At 37.2% G+C, this 26,259-nt stretch overlaps 1 protein-coding gene across 1 annotated transcript; it reads right to left on the reverse strand.

The window, feature by feature from the left end:
- Positions 1-2,356: 2,356 nt before the first annotated feature.
- On the reverse strand, positions 2,357-25,103 carry KIF14 (kinesin family member 14). The gene is made up of 29 exons (XM_064719611.1): positions 23,936-25,103; positions 23,335-23,589; positions 21,862-21,949; positions 21,268-21,366; positions 20,240-20,292; positions 19,854-19,884; positions 19,390-19,497; positions 18,138-18,254; positions 17,446-17,564; positions 16,968-17,140; positions 16,480-16,627; positions 16,321-16,384; positions 15,926-16,110; positions 15,120-15,222; positions 14,719-14,879; positions 13,784-13,931; positions 13,007-13,159; positions 12,294-12,420; positions 11,595-11,688; positions 10,960-11,098; positions 10,445-10,548; positions 9,883-9,977; positions 8,938-9,159; positions 8,610-8,794; positions 7,852-8,010; positions 7,193-7,312; positions 6,261-6,335; positions 5,431-5,569; positions 2,357-5,321 (listed from the first exon to the last, which is right to left on the reverse strand). The coding sequence occupies exons 1-29, from the start codon at positions 25,024-25,026 to the stop codon at positions 4,960-4,962; spliced, it is 4,917 nt and encodes a 1,638-aa protein (XP_064575681.1). The 5' UTR covers positions 25,027-25,103; the 3' UTR covers positions 2,357-4,959.
- Positions 25,104-26,259: the final 1,156 nt, after the last annotated feature.

The raw sequence follows: 26,259 nt of genomic DNA on the forward strand, positions 1-26,259 counted from the left end.
TTCATTCACCTAGAATTTTCAAGCAAGTACTAGAAGAGTTTATCCATCATTTCTAAGACTGATACACATTCTTTAAAAAGCATAGCTAGAGTGCACTTTCTTCTAAAAGCTCATTTACACACAATGTGCCTCAATAAAGACAGGCTAACACTGGTACTCTCAGAATCCTTATGCCTTTTTATTAATTAACACTGTTTTTAAAATAAAGTATGGAACTGAATAATTATTTCTTATTCATTTCTTAAAATGACTTCTATTGTAAAGAGAATGTATTTAATTGGTTAGATTTTTCTTAGTTTTACATTTTCAAATTAAACTAAGGTACAGCAGTCTGTCCCTGTCTCCCCACTTTACATTCCAATTAAAACAAAACCCCCTTCCTTTTATGTCAGTCATTAAAACCCATAGGTCAAGTACCTATAGTTCCAATTACTTTTTACCTGAAAGCTGACTGAAGAATAATTTCCTGAAGGAAAAAGAGAAGAAAAATCAACCAAAAAGAAAAAAGAGAAAAAAAAAATCAAAAAAGCAACCCAAACAAAACCCCACACCAACACAGCAAAACACCAATCACAGATTACATCAATACATTAAACAAAGTAAATTCATCACTACTGCAGAAAATAAGACATCTCAGTCAGGTGTCTAAACATTTCTTCATAGCACTTCCCACTCCTCCCACATGTTCCTGATTGTTCACTCACAGTTCCTTTCAGTGTCATGGAGCTGTAGATTTGAGAACCCCAAAGCCTTTGGAGACCAAATTCAGTGCTTTTAGCAAAGCCTGACTTCAGCTGCTGAGTAAGTTTCAGCCTGACCCATAACAGTTCTGTCTCTGTGTGTGTGAATGGATCTATGGGTACCTGTGGCTTGGATGAAGAAATGGTAGCTAGAAAACAGCAGCCAAAAAGAGGCAGTGTACATGGTGATGTGCCACCTCAGAGTCAGAAGCTCACAGCTGTCACTCCAGCCTTGTAGCCATGAGTGATTTTTATGTGTGGCTGTAAGTGTGAAGGAGTAAGTGAATGTACTGTGTGAACAGTTACCTGCTGGAAGTAAACATCTTAATTCCATCAATAACAGTGAATGAAAGGTGTTTGAATAAATATTGGTTGTGATGCCAGTTCCTTGGCATTGATAGTTCCTAGATACACCACCTATAGGCATAAATCCACCTTACCTTATGGTATGTCACATCCACAGCTGGCTGGGCCTGAGCCAGGTGTGCTGATGTGTTAATGCAGCACAGTGGGAGAGCTCTGGCTCACTGCTGATCTATGGGCACTGCGTGGATCCTCAGAATGAGGCTCTTCAGCCATGTGTAACTGCAACGAGGGCACCAAGCTGGAGAGAACACTTGCACAAGTAGGTTTTGGCAACATCTTACTCTAAAATAGTGCATTAGCAGTGGGAGTAAGAGAGGGATTGATTAGACAGGGTTGGTTAGCACAGAGAAGAAGAAAAAGCAAACAAAAAAAAAAAAAAAAGGAAAAAAAATCCAAAACAACAAACCCCAACTGAGTGGAGGGAAGTTATTGGCACATCGTCACTTATCCTGCAAAAGCTTTAAAAGTCTATCAAAAACCCACTAATTTGCATGGTCACTTCCTGAGTTTCCAAAATGCTAAAAGCTCAAAGTCATTTTGAGCTTTAAGTTTGTGGAAAACTTGGCTTTCAGATATAGAAAGGGGAAAAAAGATCTCTTAACAATACACAGAACTACAAATCTTAATACATTTTCTGAGGAATGCTTCTCATTAAATACAAGAACAAAAGCTAACATGATTAATCATGTGAGCAGGTGGAATATCACTAACACTTGAATGTAATTTTGCAATGAACACTTGACACAATACCACAATCTTGACTAGCAGATATTGAAAGGAATTGACATTAATAGGCATAGATTAGTTCATGAGCACTCAGTCAATGGAAGTGTGCTGTTACTTGAGGGAAGTTAATGTGTCTTGGTAGAAGAGAGAAATTTTACATAAGTGAAGAAATTTTCTGGTTTGTTTCTCTTGTGAGCTACCAAAAATGCCTCTTGCTAATATTTAGACACTACAATATTATGAGTAAGAAAGCAATACTCTCAGTGACAAAGGAAGGTCGCAAAATCAACTGAAGAAAATTAACAAGAAATTTACATTTGAAGTTGTAAAAATCAGTGATTGGGTACATGATGTAGTTTTACTCTTTACACTTCCCATGCTTAGATACACAACACAAAAGAACCAGCTATATATTTATAAACTCCAGGCAAATACAAAATAACACATTTACACAAATAGAAATATATCAGGCTTCTCTTCATTTTTAAAGCATAAAAATCTGAACAACTGAATATAATTTCTTAACCCTTGAGCAAAACTTGCAAGGGCCTTTACAGTAAGAAAGCAATTAAGCAGCACACTTCACGTGAGAGGGAAATTATTAGCCACAAAAAAAAGTGCTGTGTGTTTTTGGTGGCAGGACTGCACTGCTAGACATTTTCTGGGAAAGTACTACAGTGTACTAGTCTTTAGGAAATACAAATGTGGGTTACTGGAGCAGCATAATTACCTTCCCCATTTCCTCTGCATCATATCACTGAATAACAGCATCAATTATAACCAAAATTTTCAAAAGAAAATTATGAATAACTCTACTGCAGTCTTTTCACATAAGAGTTCCAAGAGCCTGACTTGTCCTCAAAGACTGAAAGTCTCAAGATGTTGAACATTTTCCCCCTGAAGGAGAGATTACAGCCATGAATATCCACCTTGGAAGCTGCACTGGTTTTGGCTTAGGTAAGGTTAGTTTTTTTCAAGATAGCTTGTATAGGACAATTGTTTGGATTTCTGCTGAACATGATGATAAAATAGAGGGGTTTTTTTGTTTGGTTTTTTTTTTAATTGCTGAGCAAAAGTTACAAAAGCTAAGGCCTTTTCTGTTTCTTGTACTGCCATACTGAGGAAGAAGCTGGAGGTGCTTGGGAAGTGGGGAGGACACAGCTGCGATATTCCAGTCCATGTGACATCATGTTCAGTATACAGAGGGGAAGATGAAGAAATGTGGGGACATTTGGAGTGATGGCATTTGCTTTCCCAAGTAACCAATACATGTGATGGTGCCCTGCTTTCCTGGGGATGGCTGAACACCTGTCTGGCCAAGAGAAGTAGTGAATTGATTTCTTGTTTTGTTTGGCTTGCATGCACAATTTTTTGGTTTTCCTATTAAACTATCTGTATCTCACCCCCTGATTTTTCCCATTTTTACTCTTCCAATTCTCTCCCCAATCCCACTGGGAGGCAGTGAGCATGCAGCTGTGTAGGGCTGCGTTACCAGCTGGGGTTAAACCACAACAGCTCCTTTTGATGCCCAAAAGGGCTCAGAAGGTTCAAGAGCTTTGATTGGAATGTGTTAGATGGAATTTATAGCTGTTATTGCTCTTTGGCCGCTCCTGTGCTTGCCCTGGGCTTGATGCCTTACAGTACATCAGTGCAGTGCTCATCTGTGGCTGCTTTTTGCTTTCCCTCTGTGGTGCTGCTGATCCCCTCACTCTGCTGTGCTTGGGGACATTTTGAGGACAGCCATGGTGCTGCACAGGGGCTGGCACATGGCCAGGGCATTGCTGCTGTTTCTGTGCCGCAGTGCTGGACATACTGGAACTCCAGTGTGAGCTTGAGTCCAAGGGACTGTGACCTGTGGGTGAGCCCATGTGGAAGCAGAGATCCACAGGCATGGAGGAGCCCACACTGGCACAAGTGGGCCTGATGGAGGGAAAGCCAGGGCAGGCCAATGGTGCCACAGGCTCCTGGCAGGGACCTGTGGACACATGGAAAAAGGAGCCCATGGTGGACCAACTTTGTTGGCAGGACCAGGAACTCTGAGGGGACCCAAACTGGAGCAGGCTGCTCCTGAAGGACTGCACCCCATGGGAGGGACCCACACTGGAGCAGTTCATGAGGAACTGCAGTCTGTGGGAAGGACCCACAACCCCATGCTGGAGCAGGGGAGATGCTCCAGGCATGAGAGCAGAGATTCCCCTACAGCCCATGGGGAGGACCATGGGAAGCAGAGAATTAATTCCTTGTTTTGCTTTGCTTGTGTGTGTGGCTTCTGCTTTCCCTATTAAACTGCTTACATTTCAAGCCAGGAATTTTCTCACTTTTACCCTTCTGATTCTTCCCCACTGATGGGGGAGCAAGAAAGTGGCTTTGTGGTGCTTCCAGCTGGGCTTAAACCACAACAGATGCATTGATGTAAAGGAAAAAACCTTAGCTTTTATCTTCTGTATTTCTCAACACTGTTGGCTTGTTAAACAATGACTGCAAGCACAAGGAAATAGTGGATTGGGAAGCTCTGTACAATCTGGGATCATTTATATGTTATGTAGGAACAGATATGCTTCCATTTCAATATGAATAGTAGAGAAAATTTTTTCAGTAACCAAAAGATAACTCACTAGCAACAAACCTAACATAAACTTACTTCAGATTACTTTGAACAGCATCATTGATATTTTAAGTGCAGTTTCTTCAATGAACTAAAAACCACTTTAAAAAACATTCCTCAAATAAGACTGTAAAGTACTTTTTCTAGCTTGTGTTTTCCTCTACATAAATAAATACAAAGTTTTTGCTCTGTTTAAGAAAAGGCATAAAAACACTTTCAAGTTGCAGTAGCATTACTAGATTACAATGCAGCTGAGGTGAAGCAAAAATTTAAAAAAATAAAATTATTTTTATAAACTTAGGCAGTAATAGACTTCTACTTAAACAGAAGGAATTATATTTGGAAGTTTGACAGCCTCTTTAGGAATGGTTTTTTTTCTTTGGTGAAATATCGGGTACTTAGACAAACATGGCATTTTACTGTCCCACCACTCACTCACTGATAATATTAGCAATAAATTGTAGCTTTTTTTGATATGTTGCAATAGGAAAGAGTTCTCTTTAATTTCTTGATAATAACATTTTATACCCATTCTATCCTACCAGCTGAAAGCTCTGGAGTCTGTGTGCATTCTGGAATCCCATCCTGTTTCCAAGCAAATCCAACCTGACCTGTTTCAACCTGTCCTCCTCGAGTCTCAGCAGTTTCATTACAAATAATTGGAGACTGCAGTGATGGCTGTCTTTGCTCAAGTTCAAAATTCATAATAAGGGAATCAACCAGGGAGTCCAATTCATCCAGGTTCGTAAAAGGCACGTGCATTTTCTGGATAGGGTTGTTCGCAGAAGACAAGGCAAATAAACTGAAATAGTTGTTAAAATATCCAGCAATGACAGAAATATTTTCTGCAAAGCTCCTGAGAGGGCTGGTGTTTCTGTATAACCCTATGAGAAACAGAAACAAAAAGAATCAACTGCAGCATTTTGCAGGTACCAAAGAGCCCCCTCTCTTTGCAAGTCTCCTGTAGGTTACAGGTGGTAACTCAGCCAATACCTTGGAACATGGAAGAGACAATTTGACAGACTTCAGTCAGGCACTGCTCCAATTCCAAATACTTCACTGCAATCTTAGTGCTCTTCCTTATTTCTCGATATAGACACTCTGCTTCTGGCAGCTGAGATTCTGTTTCCTTCTGTATTAATAAAGAGCAATTTCAAGAGAATCAAATGCAACACAGTGTATTAACTCCTAAACATGCCTATTATGGTTTCAGTCACATAGATCAAGCCAATGCTGAAACACAAAATCAAATCAGTGTCATGTCATATAAGACAGCACTGAAAAGAATGCACAACTGCACATGGTTGACAGGGTTAGGAAAAGAAGAAAAGAGTAAATGACATGAAAATCCAGGAATTGCTTGGCTCTGAGAGGCTAAATCATCTATACTGGCTTTTAATTCAAAATACCAGTAACTATGGAAATAAACTATGGCAGTAGTTATAAAATAATTACACCAGCAAAGTTGATCTTTCAACTTAAAAAAAAAAAACACAACAGGTAGTTAGGCTGTTCAAGATAAGCACAAAAAGGAAGATACAAGTACCTCCAGAAATCCTTTATCTTAAGTAAAATTAAAATTAGTGAGTCTTGAGTGGGAATGCAGCAGCAAGGAAAGTTAGTTTTCCAGTCACAGGAATGCTGCTGTGACAGGAGGTGTTAGCGTGCAATCCAAAATATACAGTACATATGCATATATATATATATATATATATATACACACACACACAGACACACATACACAGTCCTCCTCTTAGATAAATGCATCCTTAATATTTAAACACCAGACTCAAAGCACACATTTTGGGAAAGATTTCTCTTACCTTTCTGCAGTAAGACATGTTGTTTTCAAGGAATCTGGCTAATGCCACCACGTTATCCTTTATTCGATTTTGAATCTACAAAGAAACTTTTAATTATATTGTACACTTCATTCAAGTCAAGGTACATTAAAAGAAAAAGAGCAAACACTGACATAGTAAAGAGAGAAATACCCAAGAGAAATAGCATTTTCTGCAACTAAACATGCAATTCTTCAAATAAAACATTAACTGGTAGAAAACATTAATTACATCTGCAGGGTTTTAAACCCCTTCCTAGGGGAGGATCAAATGAACATATTTAAATATTCACTACAGAAAGGTTGTCCTGTAACTTTGTATCACTGTCATTCTAAGTGGCAGGGGTAGCTCTGGCATTTTCTTTCCATCCTTACAGTAGCTGCTCCAGAGACAAGCATGTACAGCAGATACTTCAGAATTAGCTGCAAGTGAATAGCATTATTTGGAAAGCAGAGTGCTCAGTTCCATTTGCTGGAAACCCAAAGCATTTGGGAGTTAAGCAAAAGACATTGAAATAAAGTATATTGGATTGTTTCACTACTATCTGTAGGATTAAGAATGACAACAGTGTAAACCTGAGTAGGCAGAAAATTTTGCTGTCCTTGAGAGGAACAATTTATCACTCAGAAGATTTCACTCTTTCCCAAGTATTTTCTTGGAATTCAGGCAGGCTCTCTGTCAAAAGGGCTTACCCACTATGGAAGTGGTGTGCTTCCAAGGGGTACCCAAACTTCCCTACTGGAATTTTCAAACAGCTGCAGAAATATTTTTACCTATGGTGCTTATTCCTTATACTTGATTCTCTACTTTGTGTAACTCCCTACAGCATCATCCTCATGACAAGCACAAGAAACAAACCATGATCAAGTGCCTCCAAGATATAGTAGCAGTTATTAATCTTCATTTCATCTCACCTCATTTTGTGGACGTTGTTTCACAAGTTCTTTCTGTACTATTCTTGCTTTCTCCTGTACAGCATCAATGAGACACTCCAGTCCCAAGCCTACTCCATCATAAATGGCAAGTACAAATTCCTTTTAAAACAAAGGTTCCAAATGCAATGGTTAAAGAAACTGAGTGGTCTTGAATTAAAACAATTTTTCTACAGTAGACTAGAAATAAGTTTGTTTTGAGCAAATTATTCAGTGCAAGTCTATTCAGACACATCTTCCTTGGACCACAGGAGCTCAGGTCAGATTTTTGTATATTCAGTGTGGTACTTGGACACAGATTACTAAAATATAAGTAGTGAAACAGATAGACTTGTATCACCTCAGTGTATCATCTCAGTGCAGGTACAGTCCTAAAAGCACTGTACACTTATTTTTCTTCATAGGTTTAACTTACACAGATTCCAAGGATGTGGTTTTTAAGGGGAAAAAAGTCAAGGGTATTAATACATGCATTTTCACCCTAAATTTGAAGTATTAGATAAACTCTAAATGTACTTAATTTGGTTGATGAAGTTGCTATATGGGACAATTTGCTCCAGAGTTCAGTTACCAATAGTAAGTGTGACCTCAACACTAGAATTACTATTCATAATCACTATTTCTAAGAAACATTTCTTCACCTGTAAACTAGAGGCAGGAATGTTGTTCTCTTCAGGAAATGAAATATCGGTTGCTGTGACTACTGCCAAGTGTCCTATGTACTTCATTGTTTGTTTCACTGTTTGGTTCACTTTGCTCCATGCCTCTGTTACCATCGAGGATAGATCTGAAGAACACCCCTGGGAAACAAAGGCACATCTTTCACTGATGCCAGAAAGCACCTCTGGTCAAATACACACCTTCTGTACAGCAAGAGTTCCTAGCACACAATACTCAGGCATTTTCAGCTTTACACCTGCCTATTTCCAATGACTTATTTGGAACAGCTAAAAAATCACGCCTTGCAACCACAGAGAAACCATACCATTATACTACATAGTTTAAAAGGAACAATAGATTCACAAGGCTGTAGTGTGCACAAAAATAATATTCACTGGCCACTGGTTTATGAGGTTATAAACAGCAGCACTTCATAGTCTAAACTATCATTTGCTGTTATTGCATGTTTCATTTTACCATTTCATCAGTAAGAACCAAAGCTTTTGTCAGTGCCTGGGCACAGGAAATCTGCATTACTCTCCACTAGCACATGGAACTACAAGCTTAGCCAGAAAAAAATGCAGCCTTGGCTATTTATCTTCCTTAGGTGCATGGTTTTGTCATTACACACACTGGGCATTTAAATGCTTTTAGCATTCAAGTAATATATACTATAACAAATACTGCATTAATGCAGAGAAATTTTCTACACACAGATGAATTCTTTAATATGCTTTACCTGTAACAGCAACTGTAAATAACCTCCCAAGTTCTTTATTTCCTGTTTCATTTCTTCATCAACTTTCTTAGATCCAGAACACTTTTGGACATTATCAAGCCAGAGTTTACTTACAACCACAATCTGGTCAAAAGCAGAGACAATTCTGATGCTGTAGGACTGAGCAGCACGATCAAGAGAGAAAACTACAAGAGAAAGAAATGAAAATTGAATTCCTGCAAATGAACAGAGGAACATTAATTCTTGTGACTGACAAATACATAAATGCTTGTGCATCTGAAAGACAAGTCATTAGAAATGTTTAAACCACTATGAAAATGAGACTTACAGTTTTCCTGACATTCTTCATCTTGCTGTTCGTAGGCTTTGGAAATGGCAGATGCTCCAGAAAAAATTATTAACAAATTAGTAAGGAGACTATCTGCTATGCTTTTTCCTCCTTCATGATTCTGTTCCAGCAAATCTAAAGCTGAACTTAGAGATTCCTTGCAAATTCCAGGAAGAAACAATTCAGAAATGCTTGAGCACATGCTGGACTTGTTCAATGAACCTGTACAAGTTAAAAGCAAAAAATACATGCATGAAACTCTTCATAGGAGTTAGCTGTCCATGTGTCTTTTTCATGACTTTTCTAAAGGCATTGACTTACTCAAGGCAGTCATTCAGAAAAAAAATGTGTAAAATGTTCTAAACAGCTTATAAGTTCTGTTAGTACAAAGAGAAATTCCATAGTGAAATTCCTTAGCATGAATGCATTTGTTTCAACAATCAAGGCTACAGAGAAATAAAAAAATAAAATCCAACCAACCTAAAATAACTGAATGCATTCAAATATTTGAAAGACTAAAGCATCCTATACTTCAGGAAAACAAAGGTTGTAAAATCTGGCCAAAAGCTTGGGGAAACCTTAGTAATTGAATTAATAACAACTCAAGCAAATGAAGTATCTATATTACTGTTTCAGGATACAGCCTCTTTCTCCAATTAACCCACATAGTTAAGCAAAGTAATGTTTTAGATAAATTTCTTAAATTAGGCTTATAAAGCGCTGGTCAGGAAGGTTTTGCCCTCAGAAAGGATAATCAAAAATACAGAGACCCCTACTGTGAACAGCTTGACATTACATATTTGAAGGTACCATAAACAGGACATTTTTTATTTTGCTTTCCAACCCATAATTTTCAAACAACCATCAGAGACACCCCGGTTTATGCATGTGGTAGGTTCAAATTCTGAGTATGAAATGAAATGTGTTCTGCTATTTAGAAAGTACCTGATACATAGGAAGTCTGTTTATTCTGAATAGATTGCAATTTTATCTCAGACAAACATCCAGAAATTCTCTTGTTCTTCATGAAGCTTCTACTTCTAAGAAAGGATGATAAAAGAACATGAAAAACCTTGAAAAGAAAAGCATTTCTCCTCATCAAGCATTTCCATGATGAGCTACAGCTTGCACAAATGTGTGAATCAGTTATAAATACTGTTATAAGGCTAAAATTTCAAATGCAAGGTCCCAGACCATATGCACTTTACTCCTTAAAAACAATGCTTTGACAGTATAAAAGTGGAAAGGAAACCACAAAAACTACACATTTCACTCTGCACTGATGCTTTGGAAAGCTCTACATGCAACTTTTGTTCCTTTTATTTGTCCATGGACGAAATCCAAGAGAATGAGTGAATACAAGAGAAGACTCACCAGATGACAGTAAGAGAGTGGAACAGAAGTATATTTAGATATACACAATATATCTACACAAGATATATTTAGATAGCTACACAATTTTTTGCTTTGTTTTAAGCATAGGAGAGTAGCTACAAATTACTTTTACCTTCTTCTGGAAAGCGAGGAAATGGAGCTGTCTGAAAGGTCAGGTTCCCACTCATCAGCAGGATCATAAAACACATCAGCAACAGCTTTATTTCTATCATTACTCTGAAAATATAAAGGAAACACAGGGGAGGACGAGAGTTAAACAGAAAAAGCAGCAAAGTAGTCAACATATGGATAAATAGAACATAATAATGAAAACTCAATTTAGAAATTCAAGTTCTTTTACAATATAAAACAATTGAACAACCAAAAGAATCACAAAGCAGTCCTTGCTTTACTGCTTCTTACTCTACACAAAATGACCTGAATAAAGTCATTTGGTTTTATTGTATTCTTTTTGTTTAATAGACAGATGCATCTGCATGGTTTTAGTGAGAAGTAGTCATGTATCTTGCTGTTTAAGATATACAACCCAAAAAATCACCAAGATTTTCCTCCTGCATGCATTATCAAAACCTTATCTTTGACAAAATATTACTGATTACTAGTGGTTCTTCTTCAATTGTTACTGACCTCATAGAGTTCCTTCATTGCTGCTAGCTTGCATTCAAATTTCTCTAGGCTCCAAAAAGTGGTTATTCCCAGTTTGATGTTACGAACCTGCACCTGAATAGAAGACACTGTTCCTGTTTTATCATCAATTTTGTCATGCCTAAGAAATGGAGAAAGTTAAAAAAAGAAGAAGACAAAAATCAAGACAAAAATTAATATTACAAAAATAAATAAGATACTGGTAGGTAGGATTATACAGAAACTAAAAATGTGACCCACACACAGAAATTTCTTCAGACATCATGCATCTCAGTTACTGTGCTTTAGGACCACTTTAATAAGTGAACCAAAGTAAGATGGACATGGGCATCAGAAGATTCACCTCCAAAGCACACTAAATTCAAAATTAATTGTCTATAGCATACATTTAAAGTTTTGATCTAAAATTCAAATTAGAAATTCCCATTTCAAAATACCAAGGCTCAGCTACACACCTAACTAACAAGTTTGGGAAAGAAATTTATCATGTTCAATTGCACAAAACTGTTAAAAGAAACACCAACAGCTCACTGCACATCCTGAATCCATCCCCAAATATATACATAAATATTATATAACTATTACATATACACATTATAATTAACTCAGACACTGACCTGCAGAAAACAGTGTTTTTCCCTAGTGCAGTGCTAATGGCATTAGCCTCTTTAATCATCACAGACAGCTTCAGAGACTTCCAGTTCAGTGGAACTAATAAAGAATACAGAACATACTGATTTTGTGAACCAAACACTGTGATGCAACCACTTTGGGGTTTAAAAACTAAAAGACAAAAGAAACCACAACCCAAAAGCAAAAAAGTAATTTAGCCAACAATAGTTCCAAGAATTCTCAACACATTGGGAAAACATTACCCTTCCAGGCAAGATAACTCTTTGAAATGGTTGGGTAAAGGGTATTTCAGAAATAGAAGCATAAGACTAGACACTATATTATTATTAATCCAAGATAAGAAACGGAAGAAAATGAATTCTGTTACTCAGTTTCCCCAATGAGTTAATGCCTGACCAGTGGCAGGTCATAAAACAGGAAACAACTTTTAAGTAACTGGAATAAATAAGACTACAGGTATGTCCCCCTAAGCACCCTGAGTGGGATTAAACAGAGCTTTTAAAGCAGTCCATACATACAGCTGATGAACAGAAAGGATTGCAACAACCAGAAGGCTGCTCTTGGTCAGGATCACTGGAGAAGTATCAGTGCAACAGAAAAGGTTCCTGTATCAATACCCATCACCCATGGCCACTGAGAAAAGAGAAGCCAGCATTGCCTTTGTAACACCACGCATTACATACCCATCACTGATTTATTCCCACTGCCATGGTTCTTCTGAAGGACACGTATTTCCTCAGCAATCTTCTGCTTCTCAGCTTCCAGAGCTTCCACTATCTTTGCATGACGAATAGTATGGTCTTCTAGAGCCTGGGGAAAAATGGGCAGTGGTAAAAAAAAAATCTAAAACTCTTAATACTGTTTGTTGAAGCTAAATTTTTTGTTCCTGGCATTTTAAAGACTCACAAAATGAATTTTATACTGGACATCTGCTATGCTAATATAAAATAATTCATTTTCAAACTGACAGTTCTCTGGGTTTGCTTACATATTGCAATGCTCAAAAAAAACCCTGGAATTAAAGAGGAACAGCTTTTTTAAAAGGTTGTACTTGTTGCAGCAGTCAGATATATATAAACACCAGCCAAGACTCAGACATTACTTACATTAATGCCTGGAGTAATAACTTTTGCCAAAGGCAACAGTTGCTGAATTTTGGTGCAGGAACAAAACCATCCACATTATTTAAGAAATGAGGCCAGCATTAGCTAATCCCCAACATTAATACATTAGCATACTCAGGTTGCAAACAAAACATCAGTTCTTCTGCATAAAATCACATAGAAGTACTTTAAATCATTTCCTTTACAATAATTGATTTTTAAAAAATTAATTTGAAAAAGTCCCCCAACCAAACCAGAGTTTATTGCCTTAAAAGGTTTTTTTTTCCAATCACCTGCTTGGTAGCTAAGGTCTCCATTTCTAAACGCCTCTTATTGAAGTGGAGCTCTAGCTCAAGGCTTTTCTTTGCCTTCTCCAGCTCCTGTATTTTGGTTGTGGCTTTTTGGTTATTCAGTTCTTGGATTTGCTTCTTACGAGATTCTTCTCTCTAATATCAAAAAGGAAAAGTGAGAGGAGGAATACTCCTACAGAATTTCTGACCCATCCTTCAGGCAGATATTCCATACATTTCAGATGTGCAGCCTCTGACCTACACAGCCCAAGGTCAGCAATGGTTTTATCCCAGGTCACAAGCATCACTTTAGGTCTTCTGTAGACTATGTAAGATATGAGATACATCATTTTTTTTTACCACAATGTACTATTTTATGTCAACTTCCGCATGTTGCAACTGCACTGAAAAAAAACCATTACAAAGCAGCATGCAAGCTTGGAAAGACAAAATAAAACTGTATTAATCAATCCAGTATAGTGAATTAAAAGCCTCATACAATAAAGGCAGATTCTGTAGGTATTTTTCTTTGCTTACAAGTCACAATTCCTGGAGTAACTCTGAAAAGGATAACGACTTTACAACTTCTTCTGTTACTAAGATTGACTTTTTTTCAAGAATGAGGCTTTGTGTTCTCTAACATGCTGCTATAATATGCAAAAGAAAACCAAAGCCACACAAAGCAAGGCCAAGCAAGCACTGAAAAAACAGATACCACATGCTACAGTTTCTGGTTTACCTGATTGATACATTTCATGTAATGATGCAATGACAACTTACCACCTCTGCTTCCAGGGATTTTATTTTGCTCTCATACGCTTCTTTTTGTGAGGTCAGTTCTTGTTGAACCATCTCTTTTGCTATTTGGACGCTTTGCATCATTTCTTCCTTGGCTTTGAGTCGTGCCTCTTCAATTTCTGATTCAAGCCTGCAAGTGTCATACATTTAGATTGCTGCCGTTTGTCTCTTATAAGATGCATACAGATTATAATCTTTTTTTCTCTCATTAGGGTTTAATTTTTTTTTCTAACAAAAAAGTTATATACTTTGCATGGTTTCAAATTCATAGACAAAATGTAGACACTTCCAATGTAAATATGAAAGACATTCAAGACATTCCAGAATTTCAAATCCACTCAATTTCCACATTTATTTTATTACACCATTTTCACAAATTTAAAGACTGTGATGGAAATTCACTAAATCACATTAAGACACAAAATTAAATTTTAAATCAATGAGTCCTCTGGTTTAATAACACCCCATAATGAAGTAAGTACAAATGACATTTCACTGTCTCTCAAATTCTCCATCACAGAAGACCTAAGGTTATTACTTTGGGTTCTTCTCATTTTCCTAAGGCATTTACTTATCAGATTTTGAATCTCTTTAAAACATCAAAAGTCATTTTCAGACTCATCACATGCTTGGAGAGAAACATAATTAAAGAGATAAACAGTACTCTGAGGACCCCTGGAGCTCAGGGTTTCTCTAATAGTGATCTACATTGTTGGTATCTGGATTAGCTTGTGGTGATTGAACCTTAGAGGTGTACATCATTCCAGCCAAGTCTGTGACTTCCATTACAAATGGAGTTGCTACTTTCCCCCTTGTGAAATAATTAATAATAATAATCTTCAGTTACTTCTAAAACTAATTGCATGGTTGAATTAACAACTGAACTTATTTTCAGAACAAGAAGAATCAATACTTACTGTGTTCGCTGTGCAATCAGTAGCTCATTCTTTGCAAATTCAAAATCTTTTGGACCATCATGCAAAGACAAAGTCCCACAAGAAGGTGTTTTAACTTTCTGAACCTCTGCTGGATGATTAAACCTGAAATAATGGTCTCCCCCAAGAATCACTCGATCACCCTATTGGGAGAAAAAAAATTCTGCTGAAACTTTCAGATTTATAAGCAAATTTTCAGTTCTTAAAACATGCAGGTGAAGATAGAAATCAAAGAGAAGAGACAAATGTTTATGGTTACAAAGCATTCTCAGAAAACCTGCAGTCTGAAGCTGAGATATTAACAAAGCAAAGAAACCCACACATGCACAAATTACTATTACCAGATTACTATTACAAATTACTCTTACCAGTCAATTACTTACATGATGCAGAATTGTTGGGTCCAAAATGCATTTCCCATTTACGTATGTCTTGGCTTCTCTAAGTGGAATAATACTTACTTTGCCAACAGTATTTTTAATAACACTGAAAACAAGAAACATTTGCAGTATTAGTAGCTCATGATAATTGCAAGTGATGCTTCTTAATAGACTAAAATTCAAGCTTTAGATGCTATTGTTTTCCTAGGTGTGTATTGTCTTCATACTACTTAGGTACAACACAACTACTGAATGACAACCTATGGCAGAGAACCTCTATTTATATCTAGGAATCCACTGCTAGAAACTTACTGCAATACCCTGCCATCTGAGAATTTCTTTGATAATGTGACTTCCATGTTTTTAGTAACTGATTAGTTACATTTCTTACAGCACTTTTTTGGGGACCAGCTGCAGGGAATGCACTTTGAGCAGTATTTCTCCAGAACAACCAAGCTGCTGTTTTTATTAAATTAAAAATGTCGAGGCATTTCGCTTTCCCACTGAACTTAATATAACATTTATCTATCACACAGCATCATTTGATCAGGTCTTATTCTATAGAAATGCTGCAGAAGAAACCTTTGCTACATGAATGCAATAAACAAAGAAACTAAACTACATCAGTTAACAGGTTTCTAGAGGGAACAGAGGGTAGCTGCCTTAATCATTGAGCAGTACAAAACATATCCCTACATAGCATTGTCTTGGCTAGAAGACTATATTTTGTTACTGCCAGAAGGAAGAGTGACTCCAAAAGAAAGGGAAGGGTAAGAAGAAATTTAAAATATAAAAACAACACTACAAACCAATGGTCATCAGCAATCAGCACTCCAGAAAGCTGGATGTCATGTTTTGAATTTGGTGTACACCTTCCAACTGTAGTTTCTCCTTCTTTGATCATATATAACAGCACCTCAGAAAGCTGAGGATCTTCATTGAGATTGACAAGGTTTGGTAAATGATTGTCCATTTTGAATGCAATTCCAGCTTTCTAGATAAAAAAGAGCTCTGCATTAAAAACCAATTTACTTTATGCATTCATAAAGCAATGAATATCTACATTAAATTTTTCAAAGAAGTCACAGCAATCTGTTGCAAGGTGAGTATTAGGGAAACCAAATCTTACACTGTTCTCATTCTTCTGCAAGGCTTGCTGAGGTTATATTTTCTGCTTTATGTCCTATGGAAAAAAAAAAAGTACCTGTAATTCTTTTATGTCTTCCAATTTCCTTTTTTCTGCTTGTTCAAGTTTTTCTTTCCAGGCCCTTAATATATGGAAAAAATAACATATTAAGAGAAAATTACAGCATACAAATTTTACCATTTTCATTTTAAATTAAGACATTAATGAGTGCCTGACCTTTGCATTTCTGCCATGTTTCTCTCCTGCTGGTGCAATTCTACCCTCAGAGATGTTATTTCCTGCAAATAACGCCGGTATTTTTCACGATCAGTGTTCAGAGCACTTTTCTGAGCTGCCCTCAGTTTTTCAATTTCAGCTTTTAATTCTACATGAGACAAACCAGACATACAGTACATGTAAAAAATAAAGGCAAAATACACTTCAGTACAACAGTACAAAATAAATCCTGTTATTTATTTTAAAACAAAACATCTTTCTCTATTTCTGGTTCTCAAGTGTAGCCTAAGATCTCACTTGCATTTTGGAAAATAAAAAAGCTCACAAAGAACAATAATATTAAAAGGAAGACATCCCAAGCTGTATTAGTCTAGTTGACAAGCGGTCAGTCAACACAACAGAATATCAGCAGTAACAACTCTTATAAGAAATAAGCTAAACACACATGCAAATGACAACCCTGAAAGACTGCTGAAAGGTCAACTCACCTCTGATTAGTTTGACATTGACATCTTCATTTACTTTAGCAATGTTGATAATTGAACAAGCCTGTTTGGCATAGCGAAGGGTGCTGAGCGTCTCCTCCGTGCTGCTGGCAGCTGGGCTCACTGTGGCTATCATGGTTGTTTGGGAATTGCCACCAAGACTCTCCTTTAGCAGCCTTCATTGGACAGGACAATACCAGTCAATCCCTGGCCCTCACACTGACAGAAAAATTCAAAACTTCCCAATCGGAACAGATTAAATACAAAATACCCAGGGTTTTGCTACTTATTTGAGAGGGACTGTTAGCTGCTTAAAACACAAACCAAGCTCCTGTTTGGTCTTTATCTGATGCAACAGGCAAATTCTGCCCTCCACAGATCATAACAGAGAGAGGGAGAGAAAGGATGGGAAGAGATGCATCATGAATAGATGAGAAAACAACAACCTGAGAGAGCCTCAATCGCTATATAATGTACGTACCAGGTAAGGACAGATTCCCGGTAAGGAATGAAAGTTTTCTTTCCATTTTGAGACTGTTTAGACAGGGCAGAAATAACCCTTCCAAGGGTCAACAGTGATTTATTGATACTCACACCTTCCTACATAAAGCAAAAATAAAAATATTATGATACAGTTGCAGTTTCATGTGTGATGTTAACAACTATATTGTTGATTAATTATGTTTGTTCAACGTATGCTACAGCTGTACCACGTTAAATGTCCCCAGTTATTAAAAAACAATAAGATGGAAGAGCATCTTCATTTTGAAAGAACAAAGACCCTGCCCTTAAAACAAGTAGTGTTAAAAGCCATCAAACTTACAAAGGCAGCTTGAAATAAAGTCTCTTATTAGAAAAATCTAAAAAGGGGCAAGCCTCAACTCCATGTGATATTGGATTCATGATTTCCAAAGTTCCCCCTCCTTCCTTCTGCAGGATCATTAGACCTACATAACATGGGGAGAGGTGTTCTAAGCAAGATCTGCCACACTGCACAGTTCAAGAGCTTCTTCAGGCCACCCACTCTCACTGGCAAAATGTGATGTAATACTGGCAAGCATAAGGGCTATATACCTCCTTTTATAGCTACAGTTCCTGCCCAAAAGTCCTGTTAGGTGAGCATGCTTTGGAGTTTAAGGGTGTTCTTAGGAGTCCAGCCTTTTCTTGATTTACCTTCAGCCTTTCTCCAGTGGTCTGAGCCTTTGTACAGCACTCACTGCCAGCTAGATCAATGAGATTTATGTAACTGGTGAGCCTGCGATCACACTGTTCTTCATTCACAAATTCTACCTGGAAAGAAAGGAGATGCTGGCATTCAAATCAAAATAAAAACCCTGAGGAGGAGCAGAAATTGGACAAGCTGCTCACATTAAATACATAAAAATTTCATGCTGCCATTTAATTTTTGACAGGATACTCTTGTGTATTTCCCTTGAAGGAGACTAAGCTCAGATTTATAACCATAGTATCAGTTAGCTGGGGCTGAATAACTGCACAGGCATAAACTGCAAACCAAACAGATTACCAAACCAGGGGTTTGGCTCTGAAGTGTGCATGATAATTGCAGTCAATCCAATTGCAGTTATCCAATAAACATGCAAATCAGTAAGCTGTTACTGACTTAGACCAATGAAGATGAGTTAAGGAGTCAGTGGAAAAACTCAGGAACAGCAGAGATAGAGAAAAATCAATAATAGTGATGAGACTGGCAAGGGGATGAAGAAAGGAGAAAATCCAAGAAACTGGGACAAAATATTAAACCAATCAAGACCAGAATGCCCCACACAACAAGTCATTTATCAATGGAGAAAACTGACAGTCTCTAAACTCCTGAGGAGCTCTACCTATTCCATTTCTGTCTTCAGGCTCACGTCACTAAGTCAGGTTTTGTCTTTTAAGCATCTGTAAATCAGATGAGCAGTTGTATTCCCTATATCCTGGAGACACTTGGGGAAGAAGCATCCTGAAGCAAGAAAACATTTATTCAGTGAAGTGTGTTGAAAGTGAGCAGAAATTGCATCTCCTGCCCCAGTTTGTTGCCTGCAGGAACTCAGCACAGCCACACACCTCACACAGCCCAACCTTCTTAGAAGCTAAGATGTGTTGGCAGCAGTGTGAAATTCAATCTAGCCTCAATTAGGATTCCTGTTACATCTCAAAACTCACACTGAGAAGCTTGGAACTACTCCTAGATCTGTCAGCCTAGACATATTTATACTGCTGCTATAAATATACTTAGCACAAAGACATCAGAATCTATTCAAAGCATGTAAAATAAAACAAGTTCTGTGCTGTAGAAAGCCATGTTAAAATGCCCTGTGCTTTACTCAAAGATCTTCAAGTTTATTCTCACAATTTTGTAAGCAGCACACAGAAGCCTTTTTTACTACCAGATTTGAACAGACACAAAAACCCCCCAGAATACCTTGGTTTGTGTCATGACAAGGGTGAAGACAGAATGAGATCTAGAGCTCTTGTCATTCATTACTGTAGCAGCTGTTGCTCTCTGCTTATTACCTAGTTCAAGCCAACTCTGTAAAAGAGAAAAATCAGGACATGAAACCAAACCCTACTTTGGATGGTTAACTGAAGATTAAAATGTTTGCAAATACATTTATTAAGACAAATTATGACCATAAGAGAAGACTTAAAAGTTAAATTTTAGAAATAACAATATGAACAGTGATACTTGACTGTACAAATCTATTCAGCTCCATTATACAGGACTAGTTTACATCACTTTTTCACAAAATCAGCTGAAATATCATAGACTACTGGATAGTCTTTTAAACATTTTCTTCCCATCATGGAATTTATTTTTCAGCAGTAAGCAGAAAAGGAGAAGGCAAAAATATTTGTATTCCCTTTTAGTAACCAAAAAACTCTTACCTGAATATCAGAGTAAGAACGGACAACGTTCCTAGAGCGGGGGGAAAAATTAGAAAGTTTGAGTTCAGTTTTCTTTCTATACATTTCCCTGCCTGAGTTCTGAACCATTTTCCCAGTTACAAACAAAATACAAATACATAATGAAAGCTGCAGTTGTCTTGAGACTTCCACCCTTTTAGATTTCACTAAGGCAATTAAGAAAATATATCAAGCCAGTCATGGGTATGCATTTCTCTAAAACTACATAACACTGGGATCTTGCTTAATTTACTGGTGAGTACACAAGCTTTCATAGAGCCCTCAAGATATCCTTTTTCAGGATTACACCATACTTCTGTTAAAATAAGTACAGATAACAAACAGTTAACAAATAAGCTCAGACTTACACTGTCAGGCCTTCCACATATGGTCCTAACACTGGATGTTCTCTTACACGAAGCTGATGAGAATAATTTCAAAATAAAAATTATTAGGAGTGCATTAGTTAGATCTAGTACTCAGGAATATCTTAATAAAAGATTCTACAACATAAATCTATTATGTTTCTAAGTAGCTAACCCCAAAATCACCAACAAAACTCAGAGTTAAAGCACTTCTGCTTTAGACAAGACAGTAGAGTCTTCATTTCTTTATAAGAAGTCCATCTAAGCTTAGGCTAAAGGACTTACTTCAACAGCAAGGTGGATGTTGCATATCAACTTTTGCATACCATCTGTTTCATCTATTATAAACTAATATTTAATTTACACACAAGTGGCCAGGATAGTGCTCAATGTCAAAGCACAGAAAGTACTTTTTTTTTGATAAATCAGACATAATAAATTCCTTCCTTACATACACTACTTAAGACAAATTTCTTTAATTTACAGTTCTACATATTTTAATACACAACCACTAAACACTAGCTAAACTGGTTTAACTAGTGATACTTAACTAGTTAATCAGTCCAGTGTTGTTTCTTTCCCCCTCCTCCAGCTCCTTAAGAGACAACCAGGTTTAAAAAAAAAAGAAAACTCCATCTAAATTACAAGATTATAACTCAAGTTATATTGTACAGAAGATTCTTATTATAAGCTGGAGATTTAGGTATATCCTAGGAGACTTTTTATAAAGGCTTATAAGATCATCTTCATTTTGTAGATAAGGGGAGATTTTGACTTTTTTGATGGATTCTACTGAACCATTTTGTTTCTATTTCAGCATTGCTCAGCATTTGTCCAGTGACAAGCATTTTACTTTAAGTCATCTGGTGATATTTTGATATTTTTATTTGTTTTTTTACTTGAATCCCATTGTTCACAACTAATGTACTTAGATTAAAGACAATGATCACTTATCATTAGTACATTTTTGTTTCAGAGTAAATGCCACTCCTTAAAGGTTAAGCAGATACTTGATTCTGTGAGCAACTTACTTGTTGTTTCTTCTGTCCATTTTCAGCTTTAAAGACAAGCAAATCATGAATTTTCTCATTGTATACTTCAAAGAAGCTCATTTCAAGATGATACAAAACCTAATAAAATTAAAGATAGTCAGTCATTACAGACACAAACAACCACACAAAAAATGAAAGTGAGGGTAGTTATTTTTTGTTTCAGCTAGAATACTGAGCTGGAATACTAGAAGTGGAATACTATTACAGTGCATTTTGCTTTGATACATGATGTTTAACAATAAATTCATATTTTTGAGATCTATTTTACAGCCTTCACTGAAAGCATGGAGCCCACTGGGATTTTGTTTTTGTCTTTCCTTACACAGATCTTAAAATGTAAGACATAGAGAGGAAAGAATCCTTGTCTAGTGATGCAACAAAAATATCATGCCCATATTTCTTCCCCATATTACTGCCTTTAAGGAAGCAAAACAATGTTGGTTTTGACTATTTAGTGAACCCCATGAATCAGAGCTATCAACACAATAAGATTTGAATCAGCAGACGAACACTAATAAAGGGATCAGCACTAAATATCACTTTCCCCACAGTCCAATGGCACAAGCATATCACCTGTTCCTTGTCCATTTGTGCTATTTGATTGAAAAGATCTTCACAAAGTCTTGGAATTATTCCTCGGTCTTCATCAAATCCCATCATCCTGCAGTCAAAATCCTGCTGGTTTAGTTGTGTGACTCTCCATGGACAGTTTTAACATTAACTGTACAGCTCTACAGTTGCCATGCCACTCACATCTAAGTTATACAACAACAAGCAACAGAAATTAACCTGATCTCAATTGGTGCTTGTCTAAGTCTGGAGTGGGACCAGGTGATATCCAGAGGTATTTTCTATTTCATCCATTGAGAAATAGTTTGAAAACCCAAGTAAAACTAAGACTCTACAGCAGCTGAAGAGTCTAAACCCACAGATGTCCAGTATCTTACCATGCCTGCATTTCATATTCCCTGCACACTTCCAGTGCAACCTAAGCCTGTCTCCAGCTCTGGTGCAGTTTGCTCCAGTTGAGCTCTGCCACAGCAGCACAGCAGTGCCCTGCACTAATCCCCTGCACTCTGGAGACACACAGCGCTGCACAGCACAAATCTCTTGGGTAAACTTGACCAGAGGACCCCAATACTAATTTCAGTCTTGTTCAAAACACAGAGGTAAGTTATTGTTTAAGTGAAAGAAAAAAATCCAAACACAAACACAACAAACCTAGAAACAGGATAACAGCTGCAACCCTGAGTTTATCTTTCTTTTAGACCAAGGTAGAAACAGCAGTGTAAGTAAAAACTGAGTTCATCCACTTAAAATGGAAGTTCGCCCACTTGAGAGGGAACTTACTTCTGTCTAAGTTCTATATTTATTGTAAATTGAACAGAAACATTTCTGGTCCTCAACTACCTTTATTAAAAATCTATAGCACCTGGCAGGAATTATAAAACTCAAACTAATTTTAATAGATGCATGTTTGGAAACCAAACAGCTCACTAGGCATTCTATTTCAAAAATATAACTAAGGTATACACAATTGGCTATAAACCCTAAAAATGTTACTTATCTGGGATTATTTTGTGCAAAGATTTGATTTCAAATAAGCAGTGCCACAAACATCTGGATTTATTTAAAGCTCTGAAGCATAAGGACCCTAATTATAATGATCTCTTAAATGTCTTTTCCAAAAAACATGCTATACTTTACTACTCCACTTCATGCACAAAATAACAAACACTGGTAAAGAACACCACTGGGAGAGTCTGACAAGCTCTCTACAATAATAAAGGGGTTTTTTCCCTAAAATCTCAGAAAAGTTTTTATTTTCTCCATTAAAATAGAAAGAAGTCAGGGTCACATACACAAAAATATTCTAAAGTTAACTTTTGTTTAATTGCTATAAATACTGATATAATTATTTTGAAAATACACAATAACATTTTGACACAATTCATTCACTCTGAAATCTATTCCATTCAATCTCTTTCTTGACTTAACACTGCATAACAATTGGCAGAATTTTAGCAATTATTATTAGCAACTTACGTGTATGATTTTCCAGAGCCAGTCTGCCCATAAGCAAAAAGACAAGCATTGTAGCCCTCAAAAGCTCTTTCAAGGAGTGGCAGTGCCAGAGTTTCATAAATCATAGCTTGGCTTGCAAAATTAGGATGACTCTTATCAAAAGACCAGAAGGAGAAGTCATAACTGAAACTGTAAACTTGGTTTGTGGATGGATTTTGTACAATTGTCTCTGAACCACTCATGGAGACCACAGGGAATGAGTCTTCAGTTTTCTCTCTGAATGCAAAAAGTGGGAAAATAAAAAAAAATATATAAGCTGCATGCTTTAAGTTAGTCATTTCACTGTCTAATGGAAAATTAAAAAATCAATGATCATCGCTAAAAATATCCATCAGATAAACATACAGAGTATTAAGGTTCAAAACACTTTTGTTAATGAATATGTAAAAAACAGACCCAAACACCAATAAAATCAATTCAGTTTCTCAATAAAATCTTAGTGTTGCATGAAGTATCAGGTAATTACCAGGTATGCAGTATATCCTTCTTGGATCAATGATGAAATAACAAGAACAAAGCAGAACTCAACACACAGCACCAGGAATAAGCCCAGGACACAAACCTGTTACTGAAGGGCCGCACTCGCACAGCTACGATCACTTTGCTGTTTTTCACCTTGAAAACATCTTCCCCAGCACTGCTGCTCTCAGCTAAACCTTCTGTGCTCCCTTTTGTTTCTGAACTTGTGCTCACAGGAAGAGAGCTGGAGACACTGGGGAGTTTCTTGGCTAAAATTTGCAGATGAGGTTTTTGTTCATTTGAGGCTGGCTTGAGAGATGGTTGGTCTTGAGAAGTGCTGCTCTTTGGTGTAAGTGCAAATCTTTCTGTTAAAACCTTTGCTGGTGTCCTTGGTCTTTCCAAGCTGCTGTGTTTTATCAAGTGCTGCACCTTTTGCTTTCCAGCTAGCTTATTTATATTGCCTTTTTCATTCAGTTGCCCTCCTGACAGACTATTAGCACATTTTGAGGTAATGAACCGTTCTGATTTAGGAGCTTCATCTTGAAACTTTATGTCAGCAGTGCTTGTCTTATCTTTTAAACACGTGTTGATAGCATTTTCACAGACACCACCAGCTAAACCAAAGGCATCCTTGCTGTTCAGGTTGTGCTGCAACTTGCTACTTGACTGACCCTCAGTTAACTTTAGGTTTGGTTTAACACCATCTGTACCCTTAATATTCTGTGGAAGTTCAATTTTGTCATTTCCTTGTGCATCAAAGTCATCATTTCCTTTTCTAGGCACAACATTCTGACTCATTTTACTCCTCTCTGTGGAGCCAGTCCTCACACGCCTGCGCAGAGTCAGTCTCTTCTCTGTTTGGAGCTCCTCTGCACTCTGTGCTGTGTCACTACCAGACACTGGTTTTTTGCTTGCTCCAGTTCTCCTCTGGAGTGTTAATCTGCCCTCCAGTTTAAAAGAAGTTGACACATCAGTCACTTTTGCACAAGCTGAAATCACATAGGTCCTATTTACTTCCTCAGTCTTACTCTGAGGACATGAAGGCAGCCCATCCTTTTCTCCCAGTGCCTGTGACCTCAGCTGCTGCCCAGATGCTTTACTGCTGGCCAGGGCACCGTGTGAGGAAGGTTTCTGCAAGGTGCTTGTGCATCTTGGCCCAGCAGGGCTCCTGGCAGGAACTGTGTAAATAGGCATCTTCTCTTCCAGCTAACTAAAACCCAAATGTTGAAAAGTACAGCACTTTCCTAAAGGATTATTTCCAGTTGCTGCTTCATGAGGAATCTGGGGAGACAAAGCAAATAAATTTTTATGATGTTGATGTGCAATGTAAGTGATGTTTTGCTGCATGGGGAGCTCCTTAGACACACTGCACTACATGTTCCCAAACATTAAGAACAACTAGTATCCTGTTTTACCTCTGGTATTTAAAAAAAAAAAATTCTTTTATATCTGAATGACTGCTTCCAACAAAAGGCTATTTGACTTGATTTATTGACTTCTATGATTTGTTTCAGTAAGCAAACCAAGCATCAGAAAGAGCACCGGTTGGTAAAAAGAACAATCTAACTATTTAGCAAAAAGATGACCATGGATATTTCTTCCAAATGATCTACCATGATTTCCAAACGGAGGACATTCCAGATCATGCCTCCATTCACTCACATCTATTTACACTCTTTGTGTTTCACAGCTAACAGACACCAACAGAACAACAAACTTAACCTTGACTAGGAAGTCTGTAAACATGGAAGGAAGATTTTAGCAGGATTTTGATATGCAATATATAACCCAGTATCAGAACAGGAAATAAAGATGACCATTAGTAGTAACTTTGGATGTTATTTTAGTTCACTCTGGTACAAATAGCAAAACAAGAAGATACCTAGCCTAGGGGATTAAAGAAAACTGTAAAGTATACTCCCTGTCCTTTCTACATGTAAATATTTTCAAAGCTCTATATATATAATCTGAATAGGAAAGCATGATCTCCCTGTTGCATCTGCATCATAGTTATTGGGTTGTATCAGGTTTGATATTAATACACACTGCAGACTTGTCAACTGCATTTAATGCATAGTTACAAGCCAATAAGAAGTCACCTGCCTCTGATCCTTTAAAAGCTGCAGTGTCATTAACAACAGCAGTAGATGGTCAGGACAAAAAAAGGAAAACAAGATGAGAGCAAGTGATGTAGAAGAAATCATTTAGCCACTGCTCCAACAGAAGTTTCCTTTAATGCTACACTTTAAGTAGTAGCTTTCAGAGTACTGTCAGAATTTATGCAACTACATCCACTTACACATGTCATGACTGCACAGTTTTCATAGCTCACAACTTTTGAGGAAAATGTCAACATTTCAGAGCAGTGTATTTATTGCTCAGTCCAGTTTCAGACAGGAAATTATGTTACGTGACTAGTAAAATACA

The sequence above is a fragment of the Zonotrichia leucophrys genome, chromosome 8 (genome assembly GCF_028769735.1).
Source record: "Zonotrichia leucophrys gambelii isolate GWCS_2022_RI chromosome 8, RI_Zleu_2.0, whole genome shotgun sequence".
Taxonomy (NCBI): Eukaryota; Metazoa; Chordata; class Aves; order Passeriformes; family Passerellidae; genus Zonotrichia; species Zonotrichia leucophrys.